Below are 19884 nucleotides of genomic sequence, written 5' to 3'. Positions count from 1 at the left end.
GTGTTAATTGATAAACACAACAAAATAAATCCGTGGAATTAGCACAAATACACGACTCTGTAAAGCCTGTGCTTCAAACTAAAAAACTGACTAAAACTTTTCAGTTTTTCTGCTGTTCTATCTGCTATCAAAATTAAATAAATGGGTAGTCATGTTTTTGAACGTGGTATTAAAATTAAGTAATTGTTAATTTGTGGAACATAGAATATCAGTTATTTTTTTAATGTTATCTAGTACCTATAATTTACCAGCGTATTGTTTCTTTTCTAGTGCATTACATCGGACGTGGAAACTCAAGAAAGTGCCTCCTTATTAAATTATTACGTTAATTTGGTAGTAATAAATACTTAAAAGCCAAAGTAACCACTCTTGGACTTGTGGACGAATCGAACTTTTTAAATTTTTGTTTCTACTTTTGTACAGGGATTTCAGGTAAGATGTGTATGAAAAACAGTTTTATTTTTCGATTTGTATGGATAGTAATTTTTTTAATTCGTGAGATAAAAACGGACAGTGCGAGCTGTAAAAACAATATATGATATAGTGAGTTTTTTTTTAAGTCCACCTGTTGTGTTCTGTTGCTTTAAATAAACTTTCCTGTCACAGAGAGGAACACAGATCGCATCTAACAGTTGCAATACCTGATTGTCATTTCACATGTCAAGTTTTTGTCAATGTACGGAATTCTTTTGACATAACCACTTTTCTGTTTATAGTTATAAAGAAAAAATACTGTTATTACTAACGGTTCCCACGTATATTTTTGATAGAAATTGCGACGTTTTTATCATAAGATATTATAATAATCTCATATTATTTTTTATATCTTGTGAAAATTAATCCGTAGAAAAATGAAATATCTAAATGTAAAAAAGTGTTTTAAATTTACTCCCCGAAAATGAACTTTACGTCAAAAACCGATCGAGGCGATTCAGCAGTTTTTATTATTGTATTTGTCGGACACACCGTATAAATAAATTGTCCGAGGACTTATAAATTTGCGAGATTAATATCTTTGATAAGTATAATTTGGGAAAATATGACATAATTGATATATTTATTATATTTATTTTCGGCCTTAAATTAACAATATTAAAATAAATTTCGCAATTAAAATAATCCAGCGGCAATTTTGAAACCGCCACTTAAATTCTAATGGTTATGACATATTACCTATTTGTAGTTAATTAATTCGAAAATGGCAGTGTGCCGCAGCAGCATGTGTTGGTGTTTTGTGTGCGTCGGCCTTGCTGGGGAGTTTGTCTCCATTACGTTTACCGCACTTAAAATGCCCCATGTTATTGTTTCAGGTCATTAAAAATTTGAATTAAAATAAAATACGACAACAATAAAATTAATAGCGCTAATAAATTTCTGCTATTTATTAAAGTAAGAATTTATTATTTTCATTAGCGCTATCCGGAAATAGGCAGAAAGGTAATTAATGTATTTATAAATAAAAGCTTATAAATAAATCGGCGCTCGGGGGTTGTCCGATCGGTCCCGACGCGTCACCATCAATCGCCCCATCCTGGGGTGTCGCTGGTCTTTCGGCCCACGAAAGCCCACATAAAATTGATAAAAAAATTGATTAGGAGTTTTTTTGGGAGGCCGTGGTTCCTTTTTTTCGGCGCGAGTAAATAGAGGGCGGTTTCGCGCGCTATTGAGCCGGTATAATAGTTTGTTTATTTTCCCACCGTTCACAGCCGATTTCCCGACAGGCCTGTCACCTACGTCCGAACAATCCGTACTTGCTTGCTTACATCCTGCTCCTCTATGCAAAACATTACAAAGTAGATCAATCTGTGATTCTCGGTAAACGCATGTCAAGTTATTTAAGTCCTTCCTCGATTATTATTAACCCTGGATGATCGGTTTCGTGTCGGAATTAAGCAGTGCGAGCCCTCCGCCAGTGATTAGTGGTGTCAAAAGTGCGGTTTGTTGACCAACAAACGTCCAAAATGACCGTGAAAGAAAATAATTTATCCGTAACTAGCAGGCGGTCGCCATCTTTCTCGACACTTTTTCTCGTGTAATTACTCAAGATCCAGCACGGAATAAGATGATTTTCGCCGTCTGACGTCCTGTGCCGCTGTTTGGACCCTCTCAGCCCGGATTTTCAACCCCACAGACTTCAGGTGAGTCCGCAGAAAAACGCCTTCCGTACAATCGGACCGTCTTTCAATCGCCGATTTTACAGCTATTGTGTAGCCATTACGGTTTGCAAACAACCGGTCGTTCGCCAAAAAACTTCACCACGAATGACAGGAAAGCACGGCCAACTTTGCCCCAAAATTCCGTACTTTTCCTATCAACGTGCATAATTCAGCGCGAAGTCGCCAATCTAACACAACAACGACTCCTCCAAATGTCAGGATCTCGCATAAAAACTGCCAAAATCGCCGCAACCCTTCCGAGAATCGATAGCGATTTTTGCCACCCCCGGCCAGCGCAAAAAGATTTATTTTCGGGTGCCTTAAGTAGGCCATATTTAATTTTAGGATGCCAGGTGTGTATGTTCATTCCTATTCTCTTCGTCGGCTTTTGGTGCAACTGTACCCAATGTTTTAAACAAAGATGAGGTTTCACTAACCCTGAAGACATCAAAATGTTAAGCCGAGCGTCTACGTAACTGTTTGGGTTCGGATACGAACCATTTAATCTCTAATCACTTTTACAGTTTTCTGTCAACGTGTCGGCGATTTTGACATGTCGCGGATTTAAATCTGGATGGTGGTGGCTAAAAATGTTTGGAAGCTATTGTGGAAAAAATTCCGTCGACACTGATGTAACATTCGCAGTTATTTTTGATGAGAGATTACTAATTTATTTATGTTTTTTATGATGGTTTCTAAACGTGGAGACTGCCGCAGAAAGTTGCCAGTTTGCGTATTGACAATCTATGTTACGGTGTAAACCATTACTCGATATTAGAGAGTTTGTAAATTAATGGCCAACAATTACACTTACGGAAACGCATGCGTCAGGTTTTTTTCGTTTTTCGTGACGTATATGTTATTTTTATATTAATAATTCATTGAAGGAAGATGTATGCAAATGCGTGGATCGGTTTGTCTAAATTAGAATTTCTATGGCTGGTCGTTAGATTTTTCTAAGTCATTCATGGATTCGTTTGACAGCTGGAACTGGGGACATCTGTGGAAAATTTGTCGACTTGCGATTTCTGTCAGACTTACAGAGTAGGTCATGGATTTGCAACGAGTAATGTCAGATTTGACATGTCGAAGCGTTCGCTAGTCAGGGAATTTGCATGCATGAAACCACGAGATTAAACGGAAAGTTTAATTGTTTACACGTAATTGTAACTTAAAATAGGCATTTGTGTACATCAGTTATAAATTGTATTTTTATGGCAAAAAGGACACGATCAGTAGTGTCAAATTTACGTAGGATTTTAACGATCGCGTAGAACGTAGAAAGTAAAAATTACGTTTACGGGATAGTAGCTAATATTTGTTCTTTGATATTAAAACCAACATGAACTTTCTGTGCATAAATACATAATGACGAACAACTTTATTTGAAAAATGTTTATTTCATAAGATTTTTGTGTGTAATGATGAATAAGCTTTATATTGTACAGGGTTTCAGTTGGTATCAATGAACTTTGCCTGAAATTGGTAGACCTGTCACTCTATCTTGCTTCCTGTTGTCAAAACAGACATCGCACAGTGACATTTTTAAATCACCCGGAACTTAACCAAACTTTCTTGAGCGCCAAACATTTGAATCAGGTTAGTTCCATTGCCAACTTAAACAGTACTTGTTGATCACGTGGTCTACGAAATGTCACAGTACTGTTTTGACTTTCTCTGAAAAATAATTGTTTCCGTATTTGTTTTTGGGGGCGAAATGGTGTTTCCAGGAATTTGCACACAAAAAATTGATTGTTTAAATATGTGTTAATTTTTACGATCGTCGGTAAAAAATGAGCAGTGATTTTAAGGTTATTATAATTTAACGTACGCTACGTACAATTTTAACCGATTTATTAAGTAGGAAATGCCATTGTGTATAAAACAAATACATAATTACACCCAACTTTACCTTGTTTATAAATTAGAGAACACCAACACCGCATTCTCATGGGGAAAATGTGACCGACAATATCTCGTTCGGGCGACAGAGGTTATAAATCCAGTCGGTTGATAACTGAAAATTTTACTATCAAGTTTTCAGGTATTTGTGCTGTACTTGTTGCCGATAATTCCAAGTTTGGAGCACATTGTGGAAATATTGTTATTTGATCTTGTCGGAACGGTTTCAAGTTTGACAGTTTTGACGTTTGTGGTGTCAGTCCAACAGGTGGCGGTTTTTTAATTTATAAACAAATAGTACCAACTGCTGTTGTAAAAAGGTCACATTACAAAGTAGTGTTACACTTTTTAATGTAATGTTAATGTACCAAAGTGATAATTGGGTGAGTTTTATTAGTATTATTATAAAATTTTCATAAAGAGTATACGTAAGAGTGTTAAAAACTTGAAATTAGTACATAGTTCACGATTTAGTGTTTATGTGTAGTTAGTTAACATGTTTTGAATGGGTTAAATTGAAAATGAATGAGGTATATTGCTTTTTGTATTATTTTATAAATTTGCAGAGAATTTGATAATCGTAAATTTGCTTTCATCGTGTAGGAAATTTTCTCTTTTGTAAACATAGAAAAGCTTTAAATTTTTACTTAAAGCTATTTTGTAAAATGCGTAAAGTGTATTTCACACTAGTAGATTTTTTATGATTTTATTTTTGCATCAAGTGGCTGTTCTTAAAAGAAACAATAAATTAGTTTTGATAAGATTAAACTGACAGGTCACTTGATTCAACTAATATTCTGTCACGTGAAATTAATTCGTAGGTCTGATGTCTTTTATTTAGTGAGCAATGCAAATAAGTATATGGACTTTCAAATGTTTATTATAAAATATACCTGATATTCTTGTGTAGAAAAATTGTTTTATGTAATGTAATATGGGTTGAACTCGCTAGGGAAATTATGTCATTATGAGATGCGTCTCTAAGCAACGAAAATAATACTGTCCCATGGATGACAGGAATAAAACAGTATTGTCTTTATAGGTTATTTATTATTGTCACTTTTTTGCGTTATATCAATTTTAATTATTTTGCATAATGTGTAATAATATCTTTTTATTGAACAAATGCTAAGCTAATTTGTGTGGATTTTTGTTTTCGGCCTTCGAATTCATAAAAGTTACAATCATTAAAGCTTGCCATAAATCGCAGGATCGGAAGAGACGTTTGCCTCACTTTATAATAGTTGCATCGAGGTGGCTGCCGTCGAAAGGACTAATAAATTAATTTTGATAAGATTAAAATGACAGGTCAGTTGATCGAACTTAACAGGCTGTTAATTTGATGTCATGTGAAATTAATTTGATGATGTGATCTCTTTTAGCATTTTGGTGACTACATTGAACTTTAATATAATGTAGTATAGAGTCTACAACCCTATAGTTTTCCTTTATGTAAAGTGATTTACATAGAACTTTATTGTTGTTTTAGCCAACTTTCCATGTAGATTTAACAATTGTGGTATAGGTTTCCCGTTTCCGTCTGTCTATCTGTCTGTCCGTCCGTTCCTGTGTCTGCCATCCTGATTTTTATTAGACAGAAATCTCCGAAAGTAGGCCGATTGTTGTCAAATTTTGTATTTATATTAGGAATCTCTTGTAGATGGTAAAACGCTAACCAAAATTTGTCTAATCATCGCCATAATAATGTATAATGTGATGACGTCACTTCAAAATTGTACTTAGAAAATGAGTTTTAAATTGTATAAAATAATATTTTATTGATTTAATCAGGAATTGCAAAACCTAGGGCCGGTTTATAGAACAGCGAGTTAAATATTTAATCCTCGATTAGTTTAACAGAGAATTAAAACGTGGAATATGAGCCCGTGATTGGTTAAAATATGCGCGTTGCCTCGCAACGGACCTCAGTTAAAAGTTAATCGCGAATTAACTTTAACTTCGCTTTCTATAAATCGGGTCCTAATCCTTTGAAATCTTGGAGAGGTTTTAAAGTCATCATAAGCATGGTAATCATTTATCAAAATGTATTTGCTCATCCCCCCCGAAAAAATTGATGACGTCACCTCCGAATATTGCTGAATATATCCTACCTTAAATGTGCAAAAGTTGATGAGTCCATATTCGTGATTTATTTTTTATATATACTTAATATTTTTTAAATTTGCTTATACAGGGTGTGTCAGAAAAATTAATGACTGAGTTGTTAAAAAACAAATATCCAATCAGATTTAGGAATTTAATTCGTTACTATGGAAATCTGCAACTTAACACTTTTTAAATTTAACAAGTTTTTACAAGTTTAATAGGGGAAAAATTAGTCTTATCTTAACACCGTTTATGTCATTTGTCAAAATAAGTTTTATCATTCGAAGTAGTACAAGTGACTTGACAATTTTTAAATATTTGGATATCTACATCAAAAATTCAACATAACTTCTGGATATCGAAATCTACAAGAAAATCTAATTTTCGACAATAGTTGAAAAATGGTTGAAATGTCAAAAGTGCCCAAAATCAGTCTTATGTTATCAAATACTATCCCCGCCCACCCACCCTGTATTTTCTTAGAGGGTATGGTATTTGCCAAAATCAGTCATATCTTAGCAAGTACTAGCCCCGCCCACCCGCCCTCTGTTTTTCAGGATGTATGGCGTCTGCCAAAATTAGTCTTGTCTGAGCACCCCCGCCCACCCGCCCCTATTTTCTCAGAGGATAATTCATTTTCCAAAATAAGACTTACCTTAGTAAGCACTATCCTCTGAGAAAATAAAGGGCAGGTGGGCGGGGCTAGTACCTGCTAAGATTAAACTGATTTTGGCAAATGAGATAACTTCTCAGCAAAGAGAGGGCGGGTGGGTGGGGCTAGTACCTTCTAAGATAAGACCGATTTTGACAAATGACATACCCTCTAAGAGAAGAGAGGGCGGGTGGGTGGGGCTATTGCCTGTTAAAATTGATTTTGGCAAATGACATATTCTCTAATAAAATAGAGGGCAGACGGATGGGGCTAGAACCTGATAATATAAGACGGATTTTAGAAAATGACGTATCTTCTAAGAAATTTAATGAAATTATTACAAGAAAAGACAGTGGAGTCAGTAGAGGCTCCAAAACACTTTCAAATTCTTTCCAAACAGGTGGCCGGGGCTAGTATACTATCCTCAAAGATATTTGGCGTTTATGACTTCACACCAATTTGACTCCCATTATAATTCAATAGGCCGTCACAACCGGATGTCTTAAACCCGCTCACCGATACGTACCTGAAAAGACCTTTTCGACGTGCCAGGGACGGTCGAGACGCGAAGGACCGGACTCAGAGTAATTTTGTTTGTTAAAATTTTCAAATTTCAAAATTTCCTTACGGAACATGATTTATACTTTGAAGAAAATTACACAAAGACACAATTATTAGAAGTGTTACACACTCGAAAATTTGAGAAACAATATAAAATAGATGCTATGGCGCGAGATCGTGGATTTAGGGTGATTAGTAGACAGCGGATTTCTGTCGGGCTACGTCACGATTATAGGTGGGGACGCGCTGGATCGCCGGGACTCAGTAGCGGGTGATAGATAATCACTGAATTTGAATATCACTTATTCCATAAGTACAATTAACGATTTATTAATCAAACGGCTAAGTAAATGAGAACTGGAATTAACAGCAGAGTGCAACGAAGCAGCGGTATTCTAATCTCAAATAAACGAAGTGCAGCCCGTAACTGCAATGAATTCCCATCCCGTAGGAGCCGTACCGAATTTGGCCTTGTCTAGCCCGACCGAAATCCGCTCTCTACATCACACTTCCGCCGTACCATTGTATATTTAACCCCATCGAACTAATCTGGTCGCAAATGAAAAATAATATAAGAAGGAATAATACGGCACCAAAATTTAGTAGTGCAACAATTGACATAATTAGGGAAGAAGCTTCCAAAATAACTGCCGAAATGTGGGCCAATTGTGTACGACATTCCACAAAAGAAGAAGACCAGTACAGGGCACGGTTGATAACACCGTTAATTATTAATTTAGAAGAGTCGAGTGATGATGACAGTGACTATTTCGATCAATAAATAAGCAGTAGTAGTTAATAAGTAAATAGTTGTGCTGTAATAAAAAATGATTGAGTACAAAGTTACTTTGTTTTTACTTAAAATAAAAAACTCGAAAGGCGCAGTTGTCGGTAAATGCAAAACTCAGTCCTGCCCTGTGCTTTTACCAGAAAAGGTATTTTCAGGTAGGTATCGGTGAGCGGGTTTAAGACATCCGGTTGTGAAGGCCTATTGAATTATAATGGGAGTCAAATTGGTGTGAAGTCATAAACGCCAAATATCTTTGAGGATAGTATACTTGGTAAGGTAACACCGATTTTGGCAAATGATATACCCTCTAAGAAAGTAAAGGGTGGGTGGGCGGGGCTAGTATTTGCTAGAAGAAGACTTATTTCGGCAGATGACATATCCTCTGGGAAAGTAGGGGGCGGGTGGGTGGGCGTAGTATTTGTCAAGATAAAACTGATTTTGCCCCTATCAATCTTGTAAAAACTTGTGGAATTTAAAGGTGTTGAATTGCAAATTTCAATAGTAACGAGTTAAATTCCTAAATCTACCCGAAATGTGCAAAATACGACGAGTTTTTACCCATTTTAGTAGCTAGACGGCACACAAACGATAAAAGGGAACCTCATTCTTCACTAAGAAATTAACAACCGGTAGGGTAGTAAAATTAGCATTGCGTTTCTAGCAGTTTTATGTTTTTAGGTGTCAAGTTTTACGTTTACATTTAAAACCAATAAAATTTAAAGCCTGGCTTGGCTCACACTAAGTTCACTTTCTTGGTACAAATGAACCTTCAAGATCTTCAGGTGATTTTGACAAAATTTTTTACTGGCACTTGACTTGGAACTTTACGGACATTGACAGTAGAAGAGGAATTGCAACGTTCTCATTCGAAATACTTAATCTGTGTCATTTTGAAATTACACAGTTAGAGAGAAAACATCAACAAAGCTAAGTGAAGTTCTAAATGAATAGTGTTATAATTTTTGTTTTTTCGTAGTCGTGTTCAAAACAGTTTACAAGGTTTCGTACTTTTAAAAAGTAAATAATGCTTCCAACAAAAAGCAAACTTAGCCTATATCATTAGTGTTATCGGAAACATTTCTTCAGTATTTAATTATTGTGTTGCTTTGTTACATATTAAGTTATTTATAGACGTCCAACTTTTTATTTAGTGCCAGCTATATTTATTTGTTGTTATAGCTGTCCTCGACGGTTTGGTGGTTCAAGTTTTAAGGTAAAGCACTGAGGACAGTTAAGGAAAATTTTAATGTAAGTTCAAGTGAAAATTAACACTGAATATATTACACATTTTTTGAATATCATTTTCAAACGGAAAATAAAAATTGGAGTCAAGTTCTCTTCCTGTTTGTTTGACTAAATTATTATTGCACTGTTTTTTCAAAGTTTCCACTTTCTGATAATTTATTTTAATGTCGGTAAAAACTACTCCAACTCTGCTTTGTTACGACTGCTCTTTTTTTAGTGGCAGATGAAGTTGTCGACCAACCTTACAGTCAATAGAGACCACTCTCTATTAAAAATCAATTTCAACTTGGTTAACAAAGTTAATGGTTTTTATGCCTTTTCCTAAAAGTTGTAAATCCTGAAAGTTTAAGCACCCATAAACTGGAAACAAAAAGAACTTTTAATAACCATTTTTTGTGGGGAAGCTTTGTTAATGAAACAGAATTGTGTAAGCTACTTGAATCGAAGGTTAAACCTTCCATAATGACTTGTGACGATGTATTCTCGATAAATTTGAGGTTAGTGTAAAGCTTGAAGTTACAGTGGCGAAATTTGCTTTGAATGTTGTTATTATTTGCAAATTGTTAACCTTAATTTTTTGTGGTGAATTAAAGTTAGAAAAAAAATTGTGTTGGAAGTAAGTGGTGTTTTACTAGGTTAATGATATGGATACTATATGTATCTTGGTAATGTCATCTATTTAAAGCATGGACAGGTGTATCATCAGTAGCTGGCGGAAAGACACGCTTTGTTTAAAACGTGCAAAATTTTAGTTTATTACGAACTACGAAGTTTTCACTTTTTGTTTTATATTGTTAGTTCTATAGTTCATTCGAAATGAACTACTCAAAATGTGCATTATGTGTGTATTTTCTCAATGTCATTCTTAAAAGTACGATGTTAGCAAAAATAAACACTTCAAAAGTGAGTAGTTTAAACAATGTGTGATGCTCCAGCTGTAAAATGATTGCCTTGTTTTGCATGAATTAATTTTAGAAGGACATTTAATATAAAATCAGAACTCACCATTTATTTTAGCTGGGCAAATTTTTATAAATAGATTGAGTTCTAGAACAAGGTGCGACCCATAACATGGTACTCTATTATGGATGCGGTCAATCAACCAGAACTGTAACGCTTGTCTCTAATTATAATCATTTGAATTACACCGATTTTAAACTGGTGTTTAATAACTGTTTTCAAAAATGATTAAAAAAGGTATTGCGCAAACCTTACCATTTCTACTCGAAAAAAGTAAGTGTTTTGATTGTAAGCTGTTTGCTTAGTTGCAAGGTAGTTTTCAAACTGTAGGATAATGTCAGGTGTCTCCTGAGGTCCAGCCTTGAGACCTGTACTCTTCCGAATTTTTATTAATGATTTAAATGTGATTATTTTTCTGTGTTCGAATAATTTATGGAATTGAGAAAAATTGCACAAAAGTTATAAATAACACTAAATCTTGCGTCGTGTGAAAAAAATTCGTCACGCGTTACTATAGTGATTTCATGTTGTCATGTCGTCGTCTACGTTGGATATTATATTGTCCAAAACTATTTACTGGTTGACGTCGGCTAACAAAGAACTGTTATGACGTGGACGCGATTTTTCTTTAAACGTTCTCACGTTGTCTTCTTTGGTAATTACTTAGTATTTGTGTCATTTAGATTGTCCACATTTAGTTGGGTTAGGAGTGTTTCAAACATGACTAATAAATAGCACGAATCTCGTCGCATTGAAACAATTTCGAGAAATAGCTGATGTTTAAGAGTGACAGGTCATTTCTGCGAATAAATATTTTTAGAACAATAATAATGGTGTAGATAACCAGTATTTTCATTTTACGGTTTACAAGATAATCGTTTACATTTGGAATGCGATTAGAGTCAGTCATAATGTTAAAGGTTCTGTTACGAAATTTTGAACTCTGATTTAGGCGGTGTTGATGTCCGTCTGACCGCAACTTTTACTATGACTTCTACCAGACTCTCCCATTTTCCGTAATTTAGCCGTTATAAAAACACATAAAACAGCTTTAGTCGTAATGCCTGTCACATTTGTTCTCTGTTGAATGTATCTCGAGCTTAGAAATTTCGCGTTTTTTAAAAGCCGCTAATTTAACGACCCATCTTGCGATCTATTTTTTAACCACTTGGTAATAAAATTCCGATTTTTAAAGCGGCCGCAAACCGCAGTGTTCCTCTCACGTTCATTCATCGGTTAACAGCACTAGAGTATCAGATATAATTTTTACGGCTTCACTTTTTTCCAGCGGATCGATTCTTGTTGACGAAGCTCATCGATACCGCTCTACCTAAATAGGTCTAAAATTGGAATCAATTCAGCAAATTATTGCGGCGATGGCCCACGCATACATCCTAAGAACGCCTTTAGTCCCATCTCGTGTCGGATATCCGAGTCGAAAATATCAATCACGTTTTTGAGAGAGACAAATCGAGGAAATTCCCCTCTAAATAATTGATAACTCGGAGAAGTGAATTTTTCGAGGCATTTCCAGAATCGCTGACATTTTTTCCTGTTCTAGGTTCGAATGGAGCGCCAGCGGAAGTGGCGGCATGGCAGATAACCGGTGTTTCTCTGGAGGCGGTAAGTTGGACTTAAAATTAGATTTTATTGATTGGATTGCGGTTCGGAATCTTCGAGCCTCTCCAGTTCACCACGAAAATTGCTGTCCGTGAAGCTAGCAACAACATACCACAATTTAGAAGTTGATTAACCTGTATCGGTATTATGTTGGTCGTAAGGATTTCTATTTAAGTGTTAAGTAACGATTAAGTATGAAATTTAAAACGTACTTAGGTTAAATTCACAGAAAATTTCTCAAAAATTCGATAAGTAAGTGTTGTAATTAAAGTTTGTGATTTACCTTTTCGTCGAAATTTTAGTGAGACAAGTGGTTTTGAGATTACGAAAGATTAACTAAGAATTACTTATTCATAAAAATTTAATGACATGACCTTGTTAATCGTATTAATATCATTTTTGTAACTTTTTGTGTTGTTTCGTATTTTTATAGTTTTAACATTAAAAAAAAATGCTTCACGTAATCTAGAAAAACTTTTACGATCAAGGTTTGTTAAAAACTTGAGTCTGTGTTGTGCTGAAGGTAACTTAAAACTGACACATTTTGAAGCATATTCTCATAAGAACTTCTTTGCTGGGACACCCTATAGAATTCTATACTATTGATTTTTTTTGTTGTTGGTTAATTAATTACAATGAAATATTTGATCATCAGCGAATAAATAAATTGCTTAAAACTACTACCTGATTGTAAGCAGAAACACTGTATTATAAGCATCACCACAACACAGTTTATTGGGTGTCAAGAATCTTATACTAATACTAATTTTTGAAAAATGTGTATAAATCCTCTATTCCAGATCGTTTACGAGATTTCAACTTTTGAAACAAAGTGGTTAGGAGAACCGCCGAAAAAATGAACGCAATTCTTCGAAAATTATATACTTGCGAACCGTTATTTAACACCGACACATACTTACAATCAAATTACTAGCAATTTACGTTCAACAATTTCGGAATTGTGATGATGTGACTGCTAGCTTCGCGTCCACCTAAAATCGTCCCGGCGAGCCGAAGAGCTGGAGCGAATTAGACGCTGTTGTGTTATTTAAGATAGTGATATCGTAATAAGGCAAAATATTTATGACTCCGTCGAGATAATGTAGAAAAATGTTTAATAACAACCCAGTGGGTCGCATATTATGTAAACTCTGCTATACAGCTCAAACACGTTTCGCTCTTTCCACAAACATCCTCATTTTTCTTGTGATGTCGCCTCGGCTAGTCCGTTATGGATTTTTTAAAAGGTGACGGGACTTGACCTTTTCGCCGAGGCGATGGCCGAGCAAAATCTGTCGATGTCGAAATTAAAATATACATTCAATAAATGGATTCAGTGGGGTTCGTTTGACCTTGACGAATCTAGTCTATCATCGAGCTAATCCAAACGTACGCGTTTCGCACGCCTATGTTCTTGTATAATGATATCTATTTTGTCGCAATTTTATTTTGTACAAATAGCAGTAGCGAAACCTAGCGTCGGAAAGTTCAACTGCGAACGGAATCTTTGTGTTGAACGCAACTTTCGTATTGTTTGCATCAAACCATCAAATCCAGGCATCTGTAACGGTGAGGAAGATCGGCGAGAAGGCAGATGCTTTCGCCGATTTTTCCGCCATTGATACGAGACGTGGCACGGTGATTATGGAGAAATTTTGGTCCGGGCGATGGGAAGATTTTCAAAATAGGGGGCGTTGAAGTCGGTTTTTTGAATCCTGAAAAGTCGAAACGTTTTGTCGGGGAAAAGCGCTCCTGCCTGACTAATCGATAGGCTATTTTTAAAATGAGATGATGTTTTTATTGAGTAGTGTATTAAGTAACGACTTTTTTATTTCTTTTGCGTATTTGAAGCTTCTAGAATTAAATTAATTCCACTGAAATATTCATGGGTTCGACGAGGAGAAGCTTTGTTGGTATTGATTAAATGCACTCGTAGAGTTGCTTTAGAAATAATACTTTTTGATCTCGGTTAAATTATAGATGCTATATTTCTCGAGTAAAAATGTACATAAAAATATATTATTATAGAAGAAACTTGTCATTAGAGAGAAATAATGACTAGATATTGTATGCAGGAACATATCTAGTACGTGAACAATTTGTACTACGTATAATTATTGTATATTTTAAAATCGTGGTTGATGTATTATAAGCTTTTGTTAAGTGAGTGGATAGAACTGACGAGAAGCCTTATGAAGGGTTGTTTGTTACGAGAAACTAATATGTCTTTGTGAGAAAGATTTAATGTAAGGCTTGATTTCTGATTAGTAAGGTGTTTGCTTGTACTGCAAAGTATAGAGAAGTGCAGAATAATAATATAGTACTATTTTGCTTAAAATTATATAGGAGTAAAAATTTGAAAAGTCAGAGTTTTTGGTGTCAGAAATGGACAAATTTTGGTTAACTTACGATCTATATGTTAAAAAATTTCATAAAAAATATACCCAGAACGTTTTCTTGTATCCACTGAAATTGTATGACCTGATTATCAGGGGTTGTACGATAAAAGTACAGGACGGATTCATAAACCACAAATACAGGTGTATGTTGGTGGACATGATTAGACAAATTTTGATTAGCATCTATACGTTATTCCTAACATACATATCAAATTTGACAGTAATCGGTCCGGTAGTGTCAGAGATGAAATATCACATTAAAAAGGGCACACTAAAATTTTAAGTACGTCCCTGACACGGAATTCAGTCTACTATTGGCACAGTGACATTTTGACACAATTATTACCGCTTTTAACTTCACACGGTAATAAAGTTTTAGTGGATACAAAAATAACGTTCTGAGAATACACTAAAAATTTTAAGGCACGATTGATTCCGTGGGTTATATTTGTAGTGGACAGACAGACTGAAAAGGAAAACTACGTTCACCACTGTCATAAATTATACCCTTTCTACGTAATTGAAGGGCACATTATTAACTCCGACCATTGTGCCGGTGGTTAGCGGCAATGTTGGATGGGTTTGGACTGAATTTATAGTCATAATTTAGAAAAAAATCCACAAAATCAGAGTTTATCGGAATCATAATTGTGGATAATTAATTGGTTGTAATTGCGAATACAGAAACGAAAATTAGTCGAAAGTCGCTTTTTTGAAAAATTAAAAAACAATTTTTTTGAGAACCTTTATTTATGATAACTTCTATTATACGTACTTTAAAACAAAGACATATTCATAATGCCTGTACTAGTGTAAGAGGCTAAATGGCATCCTATAATAGTGTTTGGGCACCTTATTATAATTTTTGTGTTTGTCTACGTCATTCAACTTTTGAGATTCTTGTACAGCTTGTTTTTCTGAATTCATTAATGTATCCTACTTTCATCATCATACACCGCCAGTGCCTATGATTCAAACGCGTTATGTGTGCACTTGTCCATCTATGATAAGAAACGGGTTAACAATTGCACCAAAAATATGAATGCATTGATATAGAGCAAGGGTATGCCTGTATTTTTAGTGAGTTTTCCCATTGGAAAACGTTTCGATCAACATTATTTCAGCCAGGACACGCAAGTCAATTCCGACATGTGCTGCAGTGTTACACTCGTAATAAAACACTGAGGTACTTAAGATTTGATCAGTGAAAAAATATAGATAATACGAGTACGGTTTCCGTCTTCTGTTGTTTGTTGGCGCTTTTTTTTAGACAAATAGTCTTCGAGTTTTTTTATGCGAGTAGATAGAAAAACGCTAACTGAAATTTATATGTTCATCTCCTGTTCACTTATACATTTAAACTCATAGGAGTTTTCATAGCAAAAGAAAAGCGTCGAATGTTATTTCGATACAACTTGCTTGGACCTGAACCCTGAAAAACATACAACTTTTTCGAAAATTTATAAAATTTGATTTTGCGAATTTTATTTTTCCTTCCCGAGCGTAAGCGAAGTCCGTCGGCCGACTCTCCACTTTTACATTTTCTCGACCTTTCATGACCCCTAGAATACGAAGAAATAGGTCTCTCGTTTCGATCTGTATGTCTGTCCGTCGGTCCGTCTGCCGTCCCGGATTTTTATTAAACAGAGAATCTCCGAAAGTACTGGGTCGACTGTTGTGAAATTTTGTACATATATATTTATATTAGGGATATCATGTAGATGGTAAAACGCTCATAAAAATTTTTCCAATGATCCCCACCAATAATGTGATGACGTTACTTCAAAATTGTACATAGTAAATGGGTTTGAAATTGTATAAAATAACAAAAAAAAATCAAAATTATAAAACAACATTTTACATTATGTATTTTTGATTTCGAATCTGCAAAACCAAATGCTTTGAAATCTTGGAGATATTTTAAAGTTATGATAAGCATAATATATTTTTATTCAAAATATATTTGCCTATTCCCTCCAAAAATTGATGACGTCAGCTCAAAATTTGATACTATCTAAAGTGATGAGATATGATGAGTGATCATTCCATTCATATTTTTTGGATTTGCTTGTACAGGGTGACTGAAAAAATTTAGTGAATCAGTCAATTTATTTTGCTATTATGTAGGTATACTTTTTGGGCAAAAAAAATCGAGTATGGTTACTTAATTAATTGCTCCTCTCTTCTATGTTGAAGAGACAAAATCAATCAAATGTCAGTTTCTTTTAATACATATGCATGCGTTTAATGCTACAGTTACGTACTTCAATTTCGGCATTGATACGATATGACGTGCTAATGGTCGAATTCTTTCGAAGCATAAACATAAACAAAACAGTTAAAGTTAAACAAGTACTAGGAATTAAGAATACATAGTTTCCCACTAATTTTTTGTGTTAAATATATTTTATATTGTCCGCATTTGTTCAGACCGAGCCCCCTTGGAATTTACACCCTCGAGGCGCAGGGATTGAGGGGATGTTATTTACCCTTCTGGAGCGAAATAATCTTCGACAAATTTTTTTATGATAACCTTTGTAAGTTAAAATGAAGATATGTCTGCATAAAACTAAAAGTATATATTGTGATGACGTCATCAATAGTCGAGCAAGGACACTTATATCAATTTAGATAGGTGAAGTGTAATAGTAACAATAACATCACTATATTTCCAAATTTTCTAGAAAATCGAGTGAATCATTCTTGATTTAATCAGTAAAATAAATTATCTTGTTCATTAATGTTTTTGACTCATTCTGTATAAGCAATTCTAAATAAGCCGTCACTCACGACAACCATACACATCGAAATATCAATGAAAACAGTGAATTGTTAACGGGAGGATTGGATTTTGCATTGACACAAACGCATTATTCTAAGAAATCATAAACTCAGAACATAAAGTGGACGCGGTCGACGGTCAGAATTTACGATTTTCTTAATTCAAAGAAATTGATTGAAGGTTATTTACACCCTCTGAAGTACAGTCGAAATTAAAATAACTCGTAAGGAAAAAAATTGTATATTTCGCTGGACCGTCAGATGCAAAGCTACCGCGCTTGCTATGATCCATGTTTCGTATGGTAGATATTATATATGTAGTTAAAAACCAGCTTTACTACGAGAAATATTGAGTAATAAAAATTATAATAATCATAAACAAAAACAAAGCAACTTCATAAACTACAAGTACAAGAGTATATTATTTTATCAAATTTATATGTAGTAGGCAAAATTTTGACGTCGTGGGTATGATTGGACAAATTTTGATTATTGTTTTATCATGTAGATGATATTCCAAACATTTGAGAACAATCGATCTGGTAGTTTCGGAGATTAAATGTCTAATGAAACTGAACATAGACGACATACGGACGGAAACGCGAGACCTACTTTTTCATACTCTCGAAGTCATGAAACGTCGAGAAAAGGTGAAAGTACTTATTCGCTGACGCTCAGGAAGTAAAAATTCAATTCGCGCAATAAAATTTTATAATTTATCAAAAAAACTAGACTTTGTTCATTATGCTTAACTTCTACCTAAACAACTTAAGATCGATTTTTCAAATTTGTGACCGATGTTATTGTCAATTTTTAAACATTCATTCTTATTGAAACTAAAACAAAATAAACTTTTTTTATTTGTGATTTTAGTATCTAATAGCTTGAATATTGTATTTGCATTGTTCACGAGTTAACGGTACCATTTGTTCCTTGTTTATTATAAATTCCAATTCTTTTTTATTAATTTTCAAATTCCTGCGCAAATATGTAACATGTTAGAAACAATTTTAATATATGTGTAAGCCCCAGTTTGTAGTAACTTTAGCCACAAATTTCACCGACCTGGAGGAAATTGAAAGAATTTTTACCAACGTTACGTAAACTCAGTATGTAGGTGACTCTTAATTATTTCAGCTAGTATTGCAATTTTGCAATTTTATCGTATTGTTTGTACCAGAGCTGTCAGAAGGGTATTAATTATTAACTGTATTTTACACTCTTAGAAATCGAAAAATACCAATTAAGAAGTACTTGTTAATGTTTGCCAAATTTCACACTTTCAGACGCACTGTGCGTAGATTTAAGTTCGAGTTCATTTGAACAGATCATAGAAAATTTTCCCGTAGGTTGAACAACCTCAGTTTTCATAACATCCCATTTGTGGTTAGCTTTGAATAGTGTTTCATTACAACCCAAAGGGATAATTAAAAAAAAATGGTAGCAAGTGAATTTTCTGTGATTCTCTCTTTGTAACGATGACATTTTGATTGTTGTCTTGAACAGACCTGTTTCCACTAGGATCTGGACTGTATTAAAGCAAAGCCTAGAGCAGGTCTTGGGTTCAGTGACTTTCGCATTAACAGGTATTCTGTAAGGCAACAAAGTGATAACCTACACTATAGTAGCCCCCACAAAAAAAATTAGCGAAAAGTGAAGACATCGATCGCGTTCCATCACGTCGAATTTCCATCACCTGCAGTTTTACTCCTGCCCTTTATGCCCTCGTTACAATTGCGGCAACAGGTTCTGTGCAGTTTTAATTTTTACTCCGATACTATAACATTTTACGGTCCTTTTTACTGCAGCCGGAATGGTGTTGGCACGACAACTAACTACAGCCACACACTGTATTACAATACGTCGCGTCCGAAATCGACTCGGGATTTCACAATCGCCCGTTTTAATTGGCATTGTGTTACAGCAGAAGTTTGCCTTTCCAGTGCGCCTTAAGAGGAGATGATATCTATGGAATTCTGCAGCTTTTGCCCGTTCGTTGGCTTCGCCGCCGCCTGTTTTGGTGGGAAAAGCGAGCGAGTGCAACAAGTGTTCGCGGATCGCGATCGATGCACTTAACACCGGAGCTCACGGCTGCACAGCTCCGGGGTCACTTTTGTATACACTCAACCTGATTCCGTGTTTTTCCCGGTGAAAAAAATCGGGCGGCAGTTTTTGCCAAATGCTCGTCTAGAGGGCGCTCGACTTGAAAGAGGATCGCGGAGTTGACTTAAGTAGCTTAAAGGAGGCCCGCCGTATTTGCGGATTATGTTTACGCGACAGGGCGGGATTGAGTCGACGTGGGCCCCGATGATGCGTATTGATTTTTCGACACGGTTTGATGGATTGGTTGTTGTTGAGGCGGTACGTCGATTTTGAAATAATTAATTAGTAACAGTGAAAAGTACATCGCAAACGTAAAACTTTGTATAAGATGGTGACGCATTTCGCCAACAAGGTCGGTTTTTATTGCCGGCAAGTCAACTAAGTGATCGAATAATGGTCAGAGTAGATATTAATTTATTGCTTTTTGTTACTGAATTTTTAAATTTGCCAATTTCGTAAACACAAGTTTAAAAAGTTGCATTTTTTATCCCAGTCAGATATACATACTTAAATAGTGATTTTTCATATGAAAGTAAGAGGCACAGACTACATAACGTTGGTGATGAATCGGCAGGTGTTCTTTATTGAATGAAACTGGTATTACACAGT

The 19884-nt window shown here is 35.0% G+C and overlaps 1 protein-coding gene across 2 annotated transcripts in view; it reads left to right on the top strand.

Moving 5' to 3' along the window:
• The first annotated feature begins 1722 nt into the window (after nucleotides 1-1722).
• LOC135141486 (serine/threonine-protein kinase tousled-like 2) overlaps nucleotides 1723-19884 on the top strand; it is a 72195-nt gene continuing 54033 nt past the window's right edge. Inside the window, exons 1-2 of one of the 2 annotated variants that reach the window (XM_064072623.1) lie at nucleotides 1723-2138; nucleotides 11934-11995. In XM_064072623.1, the coding sequence (XP_063928693.1) occupies nucleotides 11965-11995 (31 nt within the window). In that variant the 5' untranslated portion in view covers nucleotides 1723-2138; nucleotides 11934-11964. The remainder of the gene's footprint in view (nucleotides 2139-11933; nucleotides 11996-19884) is intronic. The other variant, XM_064072677.1, reaches the window with a different exon arrangement.

This window comes from Zophobas morio, unplaced genomic scaffold, assembly GCF_036711695.1.
Source record: "Zophobas morio isolate AGI-343-1 ecotype UQ-CSIRO unplaced genomic scaffold, CSIRO_AGI_Zmor_V1 ptg000004l, whole genome shotgun sequence".
Lineage (NCBI taxonomy): Eukaryota > Metazoa > Arthropoda > Insecta > Coleoptera > Tenebrionidae > Zophobas > Zophobas morio.
The sequence above is the reverse complement of the archived record's forward strand: the minus strand, read 5'-3'. Positions and strand labels throughout refer to the sequence as shown.